The sequence below is a fragment of the Olea europaea genome, unplaced genomic scaffold (genome assembly GCF_002742605.1).
Source record: "Olea europaea var. sylvestris unplaced genomic scaffold, O_europaea_v1 scaffold1809, whole genome shotgun sequence".
Taxonomy (NCBI): domain Eukaryota; kingdom Viridiplantae; phylum Streptophyta; class Magnoliopsida; order Lamiales; family Oleaceae; genus Olea; species Olea europaea.
Genome location: NW_019235840.1, coordinates 109,258 through 127,102, shown reverse-complemented (window position 1 = coordinate 127,102; position 17,845 = coordinate 109,258). Strand labels below are relative to the sequence as shown.

General features: G+C 32.9%; 1 protein-coding gene and 1 long non-coding RNA gene across 6 annotated transcripts; both read right to left on the bottom strand.

Moving 5' to 3' along the window:
• Positions 1-1,147: 1,147 nt before the first annotated feature.
• Positions 1,148-4,845, bottom strand: LOC111378384 (E3 ubiquitin-protein ligase AIP2). Its single transcript, XM_023001577.1, has 5 exons — positions 4,596-4,845; positions 3,624-3,843; positions 3,343-3,545; positions 1,682-1,897; positions 1,148-1,525 (listed from the first exon to the last, which is right to left on the bottom strand). The coding sequence occupies exons 1-5, from the start codon at positions 4,743-4,745 to the stop codon at positions 1,376-1,378; spliced, it is 939 nt and encodes a 312-aa protein (XP_022857345.1). The 5' UTR covers positions 4,746-4,845; the 3' UTR covers positions 1,148-1,375.
• An 8,779-nt stretch (positions 4,846-13,624) lies between these two features.
• On the bottom strand, positions 13,625-17,798 carry LOC111378383. Of its 5 annotated transcripts, none has more exons than XR_002699851.1 (5): positions 15,027-17,798; positions 14,816-14,947; positions 14,657-14,747; positions 14,022-14,553; positions 13,625-13,950 (listed from the first exon to the last, which is right to left on the bottom strand). It is a non-coding gene; the product is annotated as an uncharacterized LOC111378383 (long non-coding RNA). The 5 variants fall into 5 exon arrangements; XR_002699852.1 differs by having other exon boundaries at positions 13,625-14,553; positions 15,027-17,182; positions 17,457-17,798; XR_002699853.1 differs by having other exon boundaries at positions 13,625-14,553; positions 15,027-17,182; positions 17,658-17,798.
• Between the last annotated feature and the right edge of the window lie 47 nt (positions 17,799-17,845).

Sequence of the window (17,845 nt, the reverse complement as noted above, 5' to 3'; positions counted from 1 at the left end):
AACGGCAAAAAAAAAAAAAAGAAGACAAAAAAAAAAAAAAAAAAAGCCGAACCCAGATAAATATGTTGAAGCAAGAAGCATGGAATAAAGAGAAAGGAAACAAAATAGATGATGAAAATTTAATGCGTGTACGCATACATTTTTTATTTTTGATTTCCATTCAAGAATTGCCTTCTTTGTTTATGGGTTTCTCACCTCCCGCAACCGGTTCAAATCACAAGACAATCCTTAGAAATTAGGTATTAAAAAAAATTAATAATAATAATAATAATGAGAGAGAGAGAGAGACTGGGTGGGAAAATTTGAGTACAAATAACTATAGGGGTATCAATCAGCCGAGTTAAAGCCTACAGCTTGTGCACAGTCCGATTATGAGGAAAAAAAAGGGTTCTAAAATGCTGACCAATCCAAAGCTGGGCCAAAACTTGAAGGCTTAACTTGCGCTTATCGAGCCGAGCCCGTTCCCAAATTTTCTTTTCTATTTTTTTTTTAATTTATGAAATATTCATATAAAAAAGTCGAACAAGTTCTTTTTCTCGATTAAAATACAGTTAAAAAATTCATATAGATATGAGAATATATGAATAAGAGTACAATTTTCAAGTGTGTAAATATTTGACATTCACTCTTAAATTAAAAATATTAGAATTGAAAATATCCTATAAGGTTCAACACCACAAGATAACAAATAATATTATATTAAATCTTATATAATAAAATTTAAAATTTATATCAATAAAATAGTACGGATAGTAATGAATATCATAATAAATTATAAATATCAATAGTTGTAGCATAATTATGAATATTAATTATGTAAACATATTTATATATAAGTTAAGACTTTATTGATTTAAATCTTAAATTAAATATTGATAAAAAAAAATAAAAAAAATGGAAGGTTGACAACGAGCCAGTCCCTGTGGCTCGTATTTGGACTTGGCTCGGTTAGATCGAGCCCCAAGTCGAGCCAGCTTGAGCTTTATATCGGGCTGAGCTGTTAGCCACCGGAGCCTATAGGCTCATTTACCATTCCTAAGTAAATGGTAGTTCATAATTCGTGTCCCAAACAAATTTATTTACGTCATATGAACAACCAAGTCATTTTGCATGGACCAGAGCTAACAGAGTTAGAAACTGCGCATGGTTGAAACAGTAATCCAAGTAGTGACAACATGAAGTTCAGTAACCACTTGAAAATTGAAAGATAAGTTTTTTAGCATCCGTTGCGCAAATACATTCCATAATAATTGCAAATAAATATCTAGCAAGTACTTTTATCCACCCAAGCATCAAATTCAGTAAGGATATAAGTCCAACCTTAATGAGGTATAAGGAGAGGAGAGACGGCCGCAGCAAAATAAATATTTACCATTTACACATACATGTATTCACCCCCTCGAACGGCATTTGCTGCACCTTTTCTCTCTTCCTCAGCCTCTTTCTCCCTCTCCTTCCAACTTTCATAGGCATGATCATCAGTTAGCAGTTCATGCCGACAGATTGGACAAGCATTGTGTACATCCTGTTCAGTATAACAAAAAGAACAATCCAAATTAGCATCTGTACTGCATACAATGGAATTTATTGCACGGAAATAAACATACCGATGTTAAAACATAAAAATAAAATTAAAAAAACACATCTGCTACTTTCAAATCAACGCATTAAATTTTTTTACCAGCCACGGTTTAAGGCAAGGAGGATGAAACATATGCTCGCAGGGTAACTCTTGCATCTTATCATTTACAACCAAAGTCTCCTGGCAAATGGAACAAACAGCATCTTCCCCCAGCTTTGCCAACACTGCTTCAGTTACAGAAGTAACTGGAAGCTTAGCAACTACTTCTTTACTCGCAGGTGGTACTCTAGGGACTGCAGCATCATTGTCCAGAATCTTGAACCAATCAACAATGACGTCAGATTCATATCAAATTCTGCGACACAACTTAAAATAGGCAAAAAAAAAAAAGTGTATCCTCCCAGTAAACTAAAGTTGACTGGTCGTATCCTACTAATATGAGTGTGCTCAAGTGCATGCAAAAACACATCTTTGAGAATGTAAGAGAACATTGAAGAAGCAGGTAGCAGCCATATCACGATACAAAACAGAAAAATAATGTCAATTGAAAATGAAAATATTCTAATTGTCCTACAAAATACACTACATGAATTCAGGTTAATGCCATATGGGCATGAAAAATGACAGTAGAAGAAACAAGTATTATTATCTCGTAATAAATACTGTTAACAGTAGTATTAATCAACGTATAGAACACTCCATTGGGAACAGAGACATTTTGGTGAAGCAAAGCTCTAGCTGTACAATAATACAAAAATATATTCGTAATAAACCATGAACTGTCTAGAAAATCCATTAAAAAATAACAAAATTAAAAGCCTAACTTGCAAACAAGCATAAAAAAGATCTATAACGTAGCAAATAACAAGTTAGATATTGCATAACAAAATTGAAAATCATTACTATAACTTAACAGCCTAGGGATATCCCATATCATCACAATGAATAGGATTTTAAAACTATCAAACCATATTTGATTCTCCTACCATCCTTCACATCACTCTCATTTTCTTCCCATTTTTTCCCTTATCCTATACTTGCAATCATGCATTCCCCCTTCCATTCCATATAAGGGAGAAGAAAAGAAAACAACAGGACAATCAGAACAAAAGTATAAAAGAAAGAAGAGAATTTAGTTACATTTTGTAGGTCTCACATCAAAGGCCATCTGCAACTAAAAAGTTGCAACTTCACTTAGGAGAGGGTAAATCACACTGTAGCAGTAGAAGGCTGGGATGCTTACTTCTCTCTCTTCCCTAGTTCTCTTTTTCTAGGTTTTACACTTCAATTATGTTTCAAATAGCCTAAAAACATAAAATCAGTTTAAAAAGCTATAACCGCAGATAAAAGGAAAGACTAACAAACGTACGACTTAGTTACCCTTAGGCTTAGCCTTGAGGTATAAGCCTCAGTAAATCGAGAAGTTAGCCTCCGATGGTATTCAAAACAATGGTAGAGAATATGGTTAAAGACATTTAAATCCTGTGGAAGTATGAAAATATCAGGGAAGAGAAAAAGACACGGGGGAAATTATCTCTAGCAAAATATTACAAACTCTATTGATACTTTTATATGAAAAGAAATAAACCATGTGAAGCTAAACCGTTGGGGCACAAAAAGAACAGTAAAAGAAATAAGTTTCTTTATTGGGATAAATATTGCTAACACTAGTATAATATTTGTAAAAGACATTTTAGAGGCATTTGAAGAGGAAAATTGTAAAATCATGTCAGGGTAGAAAAAGAGACGCGGAAAGCTACCTCCGGCACAATATCATCAAGTCTACTGACCAGCTCTTCAATTAGGTTGGCAGCACCTTCTAATGTGTTGCCAGTACCAGCTTCACCTCCAGAAGATTCTCCACGTAATAAGGTAGCGGTAGCAGTCAGCAAGTTTTCTTGCACTAACCAATCAGGTTGCGGAGGCTCAGGATCTACAGTAAGATGCCCTTCAAAGAGGTATCCTGAATTTTGCAAAATTTGTTACTTCCAATCTTCCAAAGTAATTGAGCAGTAGATATATAGTTAATATATTCATGCACCTCTCCTATTCTGTGAGGGTCTCAAATCTTCGGAAAGATTTTGTACTTCACCCAACTGCTCCCGGGCCTGAGTCATGCAACTTTGCAAGTGTTTTCGCTCAGAAGTATTGGAGACCAGCCGCTCAGCCACCTGGAAAAGTGTTAGCCCAGCATTCCAGAATCCTGGAGAGGTGTACCTCGTCTTTAAAATAGTTGCAACTCGACATATAACAGAGTAGAACTGCAAACGTGAAAATAATTCTTTTAAAAAAGTGCACTTCCTCCTTCAATATGCATATTATTAAATCATTAGATACTCTGTCTAAATACTATGGTAATGATTTTGGCACATTGAGATATTTTCATCGAAGGCACTTATACTCCAATGAAATTAACTTTAATTCAATCATGTTAATTTTGATCTATATCCACCTCTTTTAGCATGTCTTTGCAAGACAAGGTTGTTTTATTTCTATATAATTAAAATAAGATAGGAAATGATTTCTTTCTCTTCAATGGTGAATCGAAAATATAAAACTTGGATTAACAGAACAACTTTCTAATCAATCGACAACGAGTTAATATTGCAAATCAAGAAAAAGAGGTTTTCAAATATTCAACATGTGAAGCTATTCTGCTTGTTTTTTCTTGAAAGCAAAATAATTTTCTGCACCTAAAAGGAAAGCAAATTGATTCTTACCGGAATTCACATTACAATTCTCTATTTCAACAACCCAAAGGGGCCAAAATAACCAAAATAAGATGCGCGGATAATTCATCTCATTCAAACATTAGTCCATCGTTTCAAATTTCATGAAATGGGTCCAATAAATTCTACTTCAGGAAGCATCTCCACCATTAACACTTAAAACTAATAACTTTCAATCAATTATCAAACTAAATTAGGGAAAAAAAAGAAAAAAAGGAAAGAAAGAAAAGGTTAAAGAAACATAAGGTAAAAATGGAAAAACTGACGGTTCAAGAAAACCATACCAATTGTTGAAGAGAAGGCGAAGCAGAGGAATAGTGTTGTTGAAGAAGAGATCTAATGGTGGAAACCGATCCCTCAAACATTTGTTTCTTCGCGAGCTGTTTTTGTAATTCTTCGAGCCTCTTCGTTAATTCATTTTCACTTGTTGCCATCGATTCGTTCTTGATTTAATTTTCCCTTAGTACAGAAATTTTCAATCTTTTATTTGCCTGCTCGAAATGAAATTTGAAGATTATTATGGATGTAGGGCTTTGATCGGTTGTCTTGCAAAGGGGGGAAACCTTTAAACTTTGACCGACTAATACAAACAAAATGACATTTTAGTTATTCTTTTAAACCTATCAATGTTTTAAAAAACAATTGCTATCTCTATTTAAAAAAAAAAATGATATCTTGCACCAAAAAATAATAATAAATAAAAGAGAATAAATAAATAAAAATAAAAAGTTGTTTTCCTATGAATATAAAATTGAATAAATAAGGTTTAGATATTAATAAACCTATTTAATTAGTATTAAAGTAATTAGCATAACACGTTCTTATCTTTCAATGTTATTGTGCAAAATGTCCATACCTTTTATTTTTTGGCTTTTTTTCCTTATCTTCAACTATTATTGTGGAAATCGTCATTTTCACCAAATTTTCGTGTAAAATGACAAATATACCCCTTATTTAAATAAAACAATAAAAAAAGAAAAGTTAATAAATAAATTGTAATTATACTCCCAAAACTTTTTATTTTAAAGTGGAAATGAATCCAAATAAATTATTGAAAGATAATTAGCTCAAAACATTCATACCTTTCATTATTATTATACAAAACGTCCATATCTTTAATTTTTTGACATTTTCACCTTTATTTCATATTTCATTGCGAAAATCATTATTTTCATTTATTTTCTCAATTAAAATTATAAAGTGACAAATATATGCTTATCTTTAAATAAACAAAAATAAAAACAAATTGCAACTATATTTCCAAAATTTTCAAAAAAGTAAAAATCTTGTTTTTTAATTATTTATTTGAAATTTATTTGTACTTTTTAAAAACTTTTGGGAGTATAATTACAATTTATTCTTTACTTTTCTTTATTTTGCTTATTTAAAAATAAAACTATATGTCTTTTTAGAACTTTTATTGAGAAAATAGATGAAAATAATAATTTTTGTAATGAAATATAAAAAAAATAAGGATAAAAATGTCAAAAAATAAAAGGTATGGATGTTTTGCCCAATAATAATGAAAGGTAGAGATGTTTTCTGCTAATTACCCTTTTAATAATTTATTCGGATTCATTTGCACTTTTTAAAAACATTTAGGAGTATAATTGCAATTTATTTTTAAACTTTTCTTTTCTTTTTTATTGTTTTTAATTTAAATGGGAGTATATTTGTTATTTTACACGAGAAATTGATGAAAAGAATGATTTTCTTAATAAAGCGTAAAAGTGTTAAAAATAAAAAGGTATAGACATTTTGCACAATAATATTAAAAGATAGGGAAGTTTTATATTAATTGCCCTTTGTATTAATATAAAGTTAATATATTATATCATATATCAATAATATTAGAATGAGATTTATCACTGAATTATGAAATTAGAAGTTTAACGCCTAATGTTTAACTGTGTAGTTAAAATTTATGGTTTTACTTGATTTACACCATATCACGATTTCTCATTGAACTTCATTAATAATTCCATTAGTCATTGAACTTTTACTCTGTCCCACTTCATCACTCACTGGATGGAACCGTCAGTAGATCCGTCTAAGTGGATGAGGGAAAAATGAAGTGGTCAGTTAAATTGTTAAATTTCATGTCAACCCATTGCCACGTCAGAATTACCCTAAAAATTTCACACCAATTCGCCATTTTGTTCAAAGGAAAAATGACATATTTTCCCAAAAATCACTTCCCCAACCTTAACCCCCAAATCAATTGAATTTGCAACAAGAACACAAGGAATCCCAAATCCGACTAAGAAGAATTTGTAGTCGGTAAGGTAAAGGTAAATTGTGACCGTAATTTGAAGATGATAATATATCATCAATTTCAGTAACCAATGTAAGGATTGAAGTTACTTTTCATATCTTCAATTTGGGAGGAAATCTGAAATTGTTCAAGAAGAAATCCCTCAAAATCATGCCCAAATTGTAATCCAATTCAGTGGTCCGATAGTCGCGGCTGTTAATGCAGAATTGATTTCGAACCTCCATCTTCCCCGCCGAGATTCGGTTTGCGCAAAATGAAATTTGCTCCGGTTTTCTGCGTACAGATGTTGAATGAGAATGTTGAATGATCGAAGGTGGCTATTTTGAGTATGATTGCTTCGTTCCTATAAACATTAGAGTCCACCCCGGGGATGATTTCATTGATCTATGATTTGATTTGGTCCTTTTCTTATCTACATGTGCTGTTTGTCGGGGTATTAGACATTATGATTCTTGACACAGATAGGCATGCAGGGTAGCCTTTTATTTTTTTATTTTGATATCCAGGTATTCCAGTTTATCCTAGATTAAATCTTGGACCCTCAAAACCCTTGCCCCTAGAACCTTAGAGGGGGTAAATCACGGGTTATGCCTCAATTGGATCACAGATTCCCCCCACCGCCTGTACACTTCTGCGCACAAGAGATACTCCTCCAAAGTGATTGCTTCATACCAAATAAATCTGGCCGCAGGTTCCCACTAGGATTCGAACCTCCATCCTGCCGTTGAAAGCAAGACAATGTTGATTGATCCACCAATTCAACTGTGCCCCGGGGGCTTCTTTTAGTCAGGAAGCTTGATGGTGTTGGGAGGTTTGGTCAAGTAGAACTTATTCATATTGATTATGGGCCTCTGCTTGCTTGAGAGTTTGGAAGATCCTCATTTTGAGTGGATTCATTGGCCTCAAGCTTCAATACCATCTCAGATGATGAGCTTGAGCTCCCATGATTCGTGAGAAGTTGTTACTTCAAAACCTTTATGGTTTACATAGTAAAATTTCAATGCACATCATACGCTTTGATGAGAAATCAGCAACATAAAGTTTCGCTTCAAAAATGGAAATTTTGTCGTATACCAACGAAAGTATATATAAAATGACTAGATTAGGAGTTCAATCTCCTTTGGTTACAGAAACTGAAAAATATTGTCGTAAACTCTATTACTGACTGGATAATGAGCATGGTGACCAGCACATCATTTCTACATTAAGAGCCGCAACTATCGAATCTTCGAGTTGGATTACAATTTGAGTGTGATTTTAGGGGATTTCTCCTTGCACGATTTCAGATTTTCCCCCAGTTGAAAATAAATATTGAAGATACAATAAATAACATCAATCTTTACCATGGTAATTGAAATGGATGATATATTACCCGCTTCAAATCACGGTTACAATTTACCGTTTACCTTCATTGATTACAAATTCTTCAGGTTGGATTGGGATTCCTTGTGTTCTTCTTGCAGATTCAATTGATTTGGGGGTTAGGGTTAGGGTTAGGGTTAGGGGAGTGATTTTTGGGGAAATGTATGTCATTTTTCCTTTTATAAAATGGTGAGTTGGTGTGAAATTTTTGAGTTAATTGCTGACGTGGCAGTGAGTAGGTGTTAAATTTAACAATTTCATTGGCCATGTCATTTTTCCTTTTATAAAATGGTGAGTTGGTGTGAAATTTTTGAGTTAATTGCTGACGTGGCAGTGAGTAGGTGTTAAATTTAACAATTTCATTGGCCATGTCATTTTTCCATCATCAATGTAGGAAGATCTACTAACGGATCTCGTCCCGTGAGTGATGGAGTGGAACAGAGCAAAGTTCAGTGGTTAATGGGACATTTGATAAAATTCAGTGAGTAAGTCGTGACATGGTGCAAAATTTAGTGGCCATTGAAACATTTAACTCTTGATAAAATTCAGGAAGATATAGTTTTTTTTTTAATATTTTAATAAGGTCTAATAGCAAAAAAATCCATACGTTTGACACTTCTTGCAAAAAAAAAAGTCCTTACATTTCAATTTTTTTTTCATTTTCATCCTATTTCCATGTTTCATTACGAAAAACGTCCTTTTTTTTCACTAATTTGAAAATGTAGGGGGCGTTTCACACACTATATGCCAAACGTAGAGACGTTTTGTGATATTAGACATTTTAATAATTATTTGGACTCACTTGCACTTTTTAAAACATTTAGGAGTAAGATTATAATTTTTTTCTTTTCTTTTCTTTTTTTTTGTTTTATTTAAATAGAATGGTATATTAGTCATTTTACGTTAAAAATTGGTGAAAATGATATTCAGTGCAAAGTAATGTGGAAGGTAAGGGCTAAAATGTCAAAAAATAAAAGGTAGTGACGTTTTCCACAATAAACTTCAAAGGAAGTGACATTTTGTACCAATTATACACGAATTTGATCTCATAAGCACCATGCTTAGATGACACACTACAATGTGTGATGTAATTAGCTTTAAAACTAACCATTATCTTTCATTACCTATTGTAGTCTTCTATATTTTGGTGTATTGAAGAGTGGCTAAAGCTTCTTATTGATGTAACAAATTCTGTCCGTTCATTAAAGAGTAATCAATGTCGACCTGTTCAATATAGATCGAGGTCAGAAACAGTTCGACATGAAACTTTTGAAAGGCAATTCCCTAACCACAGATGTTGTGATTGTGAGCGTACTTGTATGTTCAACGCAATATAATTATATTTTTCTAAATTAATTATTGTTTTCGTTTTGCCGTCAAAACTCTTTTGAAGTTATTAAAGAATCAAATGAATTCCATTCGGCGCATCTCTAACCAGACAATGAAGCAGTTTCAATGGTTTTTGCTAAACATAATTAATTAATTAATTAGCTAAATTCTCAACTGCGAAATTGGTAGTAATAATCAAATCGACTAATCGATCAAATTCTACAGTTAATAGAACTTGTCCCACAAGTTAAGCTAAGCGTCGTCATCACCCACTCGTTCATCTACACATAGAAAAAAAAAATAATTAGTTTAAAAAGCCAAAAGAATAAAATATACCATGTAATTAACTAAAATTCATATTTATATAAAAGTCAAAGTTTATGGCCATCTTTTTCCTATTAACTAAATTAACTCCAATTAAGCCCCTATTTGTTTTGGATTGCGACATTCTCAATGCAAGCCCTGTCCGGTTGGCAAGGCGATATGGACAAGTCAACCCTGGTCGATGACCTGCGTAGTAGGTCTAACTATGATAGCTCTTCTCTTAGCTTAAAATCAAATTAAAATCTCAATTCAAAGTTAGTATTAAACTTTAACAACATATTTCATGGGACACATAACTTTTCAACAACACATTTTAAAAGTTTTATAAAAAATCTAATTTTAATTCTCATCAAACACTCTTTAAATATAATAAAGTCTATGCCGATCTTTTTGTTTCATTTAATTAAAGAAAAAGTATTTTTTTTTCTTTTCCATGTTGGGAAAGTTAAATAAAGTATAAAGAAAATGTCTATGGGTTTATTCACAAAATTTTGTAGTCATATTAAGTCATCGAGAGAATGTTTAAGTTGCATTTCATTTACTGCTTTTAAGCTGTCTAGTTTTCAGTTCTGTAGAATATTGAAAATAATGTTTGGTCTGGAATTTTTAAAATTTCATTTTCAAAAAATAAAGTTAAACTTATGACATAAAATTCAAAAAGTATTTTTGACGTTTTGAATAAAATTCTGAAAATACTAAAAATATGGTAAATAAATGTTTAAATAAAAAATTGTTCAAATAAATTTTTAAATATTAAAATATTAAAAATATAAAATAAATTTTAACACATAAAATTCTAGAATTTTGAAAAAATAAAAATTTTGAAAAATAAAATTATAAAAATATTTAGAAAAGAAAGAATTATAAAAAATAAAATTCAAGTTTTTAATAATTAGTTACATAAAAAATCTAATAATAATAATAATAATAATAATAATAATAATAATAATAATAATTAATAAATAAACACATATAAAAATATCCCAGTCCACGTCAAAAAAAATTTGTTTTTATTTTCCATATATTGAATTCAAATTATTATTTATTTTTATTTTGTAATGAGAAAAAAAAATTGTAAGATTCACCAATTTTACAATGTGTGTGTATATATATATATATATATTATTTTTTTTTTAATCTAGGTGTCCGCCTTCGACGACTATTCTTTGGGTCTGTGATCCGGCCCCTCTTCACACAGACCAATTAAACCACGGGATGTGCCTCCTACTGACCAGGGTCGAGCGCCTCATCAACTGAACTGCCAAAGTGCCTAGTGAGCCAACCCACGTTGCGCCTTGCCTTCCAAGACATTCCTGCCTTCCAGGATAAATCCTACCTTCCAGTATATGTCTTGCCTTCCAAAAGCCCACGAATCAAACTCACGACCTCTGAACTGCCAGCCTTGAGAGAACCCTTCCTTTTGCCAATGGAGAAATCCCCCGGGGGGCGCAATGTATATATTACTTGATAGTATGGATGTTAACGAGTTGAGCCGAATCTGCTCGAGTAATATCAAACGGGCTTCTTTCGAGCCTAAGCCGAGCAAAAGATCGGCCAAAAAAACAAAGCTCGGCCCGAACTGACTCGATTTTTTTTCTCCTTTTTCTTCTTTTTTTATGGCAAAGGCAGCCGAGTGCTACCTTTTTGTTCCTTTTTTTTTTTTAAATAAGGCCCAAGCTCGAGCCATCTTAGGCTCGCCCAAGAACCTCAAAATGGGGCTTGGCCCAAGCCTCGAGCTGAGTCGGCTCCGGCTTTTTTTCGGAGCCGAATCATGGGCAGCTCAAGCCGGGAGCCGAATTGACATCCCTACTTTATAGTATACATAAAATTGTTCTATTTTTAGTAAATAATCAAAATTTATGGAATAAATGTTATAAAATACTTTTCCAAAATTTCAAACTGAACATATTGTTTTAGTTTTATATTTTGAGAAATAATTTTTCAAAATAATAAATCAAACACGTTTTTAACAATTTTAAAATAGACACTTAAAACAAAAAATGTTAAAAATAATAAACTCAAAATTGAAAATTGAAACACTACTTTTCCTTATTTTTTAACCATCCACTACTTTTCAATCCATATTTCATCAATTTTTATCAAAATCTAATAAAAATCTAATGTTAATCCTCATCAAATAGTGACTAAATGTAATTCTTATCTAACCTAACACAACCGCGACATTGTCGAAGAATGAGGAGTAATGTACGGACTTGACTATGCCCTACTTTCACTCACAAGAATGAACATTTTTTTCCCTTGTTTTAGAAGCTAAGAATGAGGCCTTAATCCTTTTATGGGGAGAAATGATCGAAAATTAAAAATAATTAATAATTTAAAAAGAAGTTTCGATTTGAACCCCCGCTATGAGTAATTGATAAAATAACTATTGCAAAAGTTTTGCATATAAAATTCAAATTAAATTTTAACTGAAATTATATTTGATCCGAAAACATAATCATCCCTAAATTATACAACACTGAAAATAAATAAATAAATAAATAAATCCTCCTAGCCATGTACTGTTCCCAATGAAGGAAATGAAACCTAATTATTGAGCTCCATGTTTGTCTCATTATGTAAAAAATTGCAAATTAGAAACCATATTTTCACATTGAGTAATGTTATTTAGTTTCGTTGGAGTTATAATCGAAGTCTAGGTGGCGTTGATGTGATATTAAATAATAGATTGAATTAAATAAGTCATTTCACATTTCATTCGACTTATCGTCGAATGCCAATTAAATAAACCATATGAAACACCTTTGAAAACCATGAAATCGACGTTGTTGAAATCCTCGATCTTCCATTTCTGAGACAACCGGCCACTTTTTGTTGATTCGTAGTCGATTCCGTCCCTCATCTCCAGCCAAATCTGGAAAAAAATCAGGTATATATCAGGTGATGCCTCTTACAGGTACCACCCCCTTACATCTTCTGTCTCTCTCTCTCTCTCTCTACAAACATGTCGACATTTCTCTCCCTCTCCCTATATCGACACCTCTGTATCTATACATCTATAACTATGAGCTTGTTTGGGAGTAATTTTAAGAATTAATTTTTTAACCGTTAGGAGAAAAGTGGGGTCCACCTATAAGAGAAGAAGTCAAATATGACGGCTGGAATAGTAAAATAACAGTAAAAAAATCAATTTTTTAGGTGAAAAAATCAGGCCCAAACAGCCCCTATATCTATACTTTCGATCTTTTCTCCTCTATCCAACATCTCATTTATACCTATATCTGTAACTAAAGTCATCAATAATTTTGATCCTTTTCATGAATGTAATGCATGTATTCTATATAGAGTTTCCGTAGTTGTTGGAAGATAGAAATTTGATTGAAAAGTGAAGAATAAAGGAGGAATTCACTCGTTGCCGATGTCATTAGTCGATGTTCTTGCTTCATTCTATTCTAATATTCATATTCTCTATGTTTTCTTGTCCTGTGAGTTAATTTCCTTCGAGCTGTGATTTTTATGCATTTTTTATTGAATTATTTGTTCACTTTCGTGTAGGATATAGTTCCGCTCCTTTACTTCAGCAAGATGACAGGCAAATTTTGGGTTTATTCAGGTAAATTACGAGAACCCTTTTTGATTATTTGTACTAAAATTTGATAAAGATTAAATTACAATTAGTGGGTTTTACTTGTTTTGACTTCAATTCCTAATTAATTCCAATTTCAGGTTTTGCTTGATACGAAAACTGTGGCAAAATGGGACAAAATCGAAATTTTGCCAGTACTAAAGATTTGTCTTCCATTTTCGAAACACGATTTCGGCTAACTGATGAACAAGACATAGAGATTGATATGAATGTGACTATACGCAAAAGAGGAGAGCACATCACCTAATGGGCTGATTGGAAATGTAGATTGGCTAACATAAGGAACTGCTTTAGATGTTTGATATGGGTTCAATGATGCCAAATTTCTTTATTTAATTTTGGCTTTTGCTTTGCTAAGTAAATGCATAAGTAAAAGCATAAGTAAATGCATCATATCTTGGAACCTACTTCTTTACTAAAAAAACAAAAAAGCATCACAATTTCTCGTGACGGGCTTGACTGTTAAGGCTTTCCATCTAAAAATGTTGAAATTAACAAATGATCAACATAAAACAATCTGTTATACATAGAAAACATTGACCATATTAACTTAAAAATTGATGCTCTATCTAGCCGATCGGACTTCAAGAGGCAAAATTTCACTTGGCACCAACCAACTAAGAGGTCCCCAAGACCAAGCAAATCCAGCGACATAAACGCACAACGTTGCATACCAATGTTGCAATCCACCAGGATTTCCATTTAGACCAAATTTAATTCCAATGCAAACTGTAACAATAATCTGCACCGTGTAAAATATGATTAGTTAAAATAATTAAAAGCTGAAATATATAAGTAAATTAAGTACAGTACCCGGAAAATTAACATTTGCAGTCCACCTTCAAGAAAATAAGGAAGCATTAGCTCCAAAATCAATGGTTTTCAACAGGAACGGGGCATAAAACATGAACACGCTCATTCCTGTGAGTTGTTGGAAGAATGGAATAAAATAAACAAACACCAATTGAGGCTACAGAAAACAAAGTCAAATATATTCCAGAACTCTATTTTGTCATCACTTATTATCAAGTTTGATAGGATGACAAAAAAAGATTCATCTAACCAAGTCCAAATTCATCACAGCATTCAAAATTAAAAATAACTTTTAACATTGCACTGCATCGAAATCGAAATCTACTCGCACCAACAACATGCTATTCCAGCTTTACAAAAAGACCAGTTTGACATCGAAATGCATTGCAGAATATGCTATTCTAGTTTTACAAAAAGACCAGCTTGCTTGGGGCTAGTAATTAGTGAGCATTTGAACTTCCTCCATCAAAATTCATTCCCAACTGTCGTGTGTCATTGCCAGCAGCATCATTTACATGTCTTCTACCCAAAACTACAAAAGTCAGCTCCATGTAAGGTGGTTTATTACATATTAATGAATGTACTTAATCAATAATGTTTGCAAACCATTATGTTCTATACAATAATTGATTTACCTTGCATATTAAATGTAAGACTTGTTGACGATGGAGGGTTGATACATGTGGATTGCAAGTGTTGTGTGAATTTAAGGTTTTGATTGCCACCCTGGGTGAAAAAACATTATAAGCAAATCGTATATTATTGTTGAAATTAAATCATAAATGAATAATAACAATAAGGAGGTTTGTATACGAGAAAGGTAGCGGTATTTGTAATGGTTGAGGAGACTAAAAGATGGTTGCAACATTTCCCATATTACTTGTGTAAACCTTCGGTTTCTTCCCTTTGGTTGAATTCGAAGTTGCCTGCAAAACATGAAATGCTTATTAGACATTATCTCTATAATGACTTGACAACATTTGGATACCAAGAATTGAGCATTACCTTAACTTTGTTCAAACCCGATTCTAGCGGGCTCTTCTTACGAAGTTTCTTAGGGGCACCTTTTCTTTTCGCACATTTGGGATCTCGTATGCTATCACTTCCAGTATCCTCTGTTGTTCCATAGTCGGATGATATCTGAGTATTATGCTGGGACATGACATTACTACTTCTACTACTTGACCTCAACGTCATCATCTGTTTACATTAATTGTCGATCCAATCAATTATGGCATCAGATTTGAGTTAATCATCTGCAGTCATGCTGGCCAATGTAGCAAACCGTTGACACATTTTGTTGTACTTTAATTGTCCAGGAGTACTAATTAAACCATCATAGTCCACTGCTACCCTTGTGTGGGCTCTACTGACATCTCGTCGCCATCTCCGTAGTATATATTGTTTCGATACTAATTTAACATCATTATGAATCAATACGGCGATCATATGCCTGCAAATAATCCCTCGAAACTCAAAATTATGACAACTGCAAGTGATTTCACATTTGTCTCTTTGAAATGAGACGAAAAAGGTTTTTTCTTAGAGCGCTCGTCATGTATTACATCCTCTCGTATCTCATAGGTCTCCCTCAATAATCCCTCCGAGACAAATATGAGGTCGCAATAAACCTTACCTATGAACTCCTTCTGAACTTTTTTAAATTTTGAAATTGTGTAAACAGCTTGGAATTACTTCTCCATTTCATATCTCGTTGCACATGATACCATTTACGAGAAGGACTTGAAGTCTGCTTGAAACTCCTTCCCAACCTTACTCCTCAGTGCTCGTTCATATTGTTCAACAAATTGCTTCAACATTGTCTTCGAATGTATATGACCATTAAAGAATGCATTCATATTCTTACTGCGTTGAGTTGTTGACATTCCTGCCCAAAATGTGGTTTTCAAATAGCAAGGTACCCAACGTTCCCTATTCTCATACAAACCTGCCAACCACTCATTATCATGCAAGTTAAACGTTTCGATCATCACTCTCTAGCCATTCTCGAATTCGTCTACAAATTGACAATCATAGACCAAATTGTGAATGGTTGTAAATATTGAACCTTTATGCACATGGTATCCAAACTTCTTAGGCAACTTCTTCAATATATGCCACAAAAACCATCTATGTTTTGTATTGGGGAACACGATCTGGATTGTATCATAGCCCTATCATAATCTGTAATTATTTCATGCGGAGCTTGTCCGTGCATGCATTGTAACCAGGTCCGAAACAACTATACAAATGTCTTCGTATCCTCATTCGATAGTAGACCACATCCAAGAAGTGTCGACTGTCCATGATGGTTCACTCCAACAAAAGGGTCAAATGGCATATCGTACTTGTTAGTGAGGTATGTGGTGTCGAATGTGACGACATCATCGAACTCCTTATACATTTGCCTACTACTATTATCTGTCTAGAAAACATTCTTTAGACGCAACTCATCATTCAAATCCATACTAAAGTAAAAGCCCGAGTACCATGCTTACGTTTTAGAGAAGTATGATTGTATTGCTGCTGCGTTCCCTTCTCCAAATCTTAAACGCCTAACTTTTTCAACATAGTCTTGACAATCCTTTTCGATGCAAGTCATATTCTCATATCCACATGCTTCAACAACTATAGAGTTGTAACTCTTGTGCAATGGAATTCCAGCATGTCATTTACTTCAAGTCATCGTTTCACATGACCACTCAACTCTCGGTTGCATCGATATAGCCTAGACTTCGAAGGGCTTGTCTTATGAATGTGGTCCAGGTGTACTGTGTTAATTCTCCATATTCCGCAAATATCAACTGGTGCTGTGATCTTGACTTTACATCCACTCTGAATGGTTGCTTGCGGCTTCAAAGAACCGCTTGTATTTCTGATTCTTTTTCCTTCACAACTACAAACAAATATAATATTTCTCCATACTCCATCATCATCCTTTCTCGAATTTCTTTTTCTGATTGGAAAACCAATTTCGTATGCATATCTTTTGTAAAAATCGAATATTTCATTTTCATCCTTAAATTTCATACCCACCTCAGGCACAATCACACTATCTCTAACTAACATATTATCACCCGGTATGTTTGTATTTTTCACAACTTTCTCATTATCAGACTCCACCGGTATAATGTCATCCACATATTCCAAAATTTCTTTCCCTGCAACAAACAAATTAATTATAATTTCAAATAATGTACAACAACAACATAATTTATCTAACGCTAATTCAAATTTCACGTATGGAGAAAATTACAGAACAAATCCCCTAAATCTAAATGGCTATTCAAACTTCACATTATACAGACATAATATCTAAAATGAAAAAAAAAAATTCTCTTTGCTATTGCAAAACAATAAAATCTTACATCCAAAAAATGCGACATCATTAAGCCATTCATCACAATGAAATAAAGAATCAATGTGAACCAATACCTTTTTCAGTCATCTTTCGACCGAATGATGTTAGGTTAGGTTCAGTGGATATGTAGCCAAATGTTGGATGCTAGATTTTCCCTATTTTTCACGTCGTGGAAGAATGGTGTAAAAACAATAAATAAATAAACTAGTAAAAATTGAATTAGTACTCCTGGACATCGAAGTTTACAAAGTACACAAAAATTAGATTGTTCATACCTGGTAGTAGAGAGAAATCAAAAGATTGACCAGCAGATTCCAATAAAACAACGAGCCATTAAATCGAACACTTGCGAGGCAATGTTAAAAAGCTATAGTTTCTCTATTATATAAAGTGGCCTGGAATGTGAAGTTCAATTAGTGAACAAATCCAAAAAAAAAAAAAAAAAAAAAAAAAAAAAAAAAAT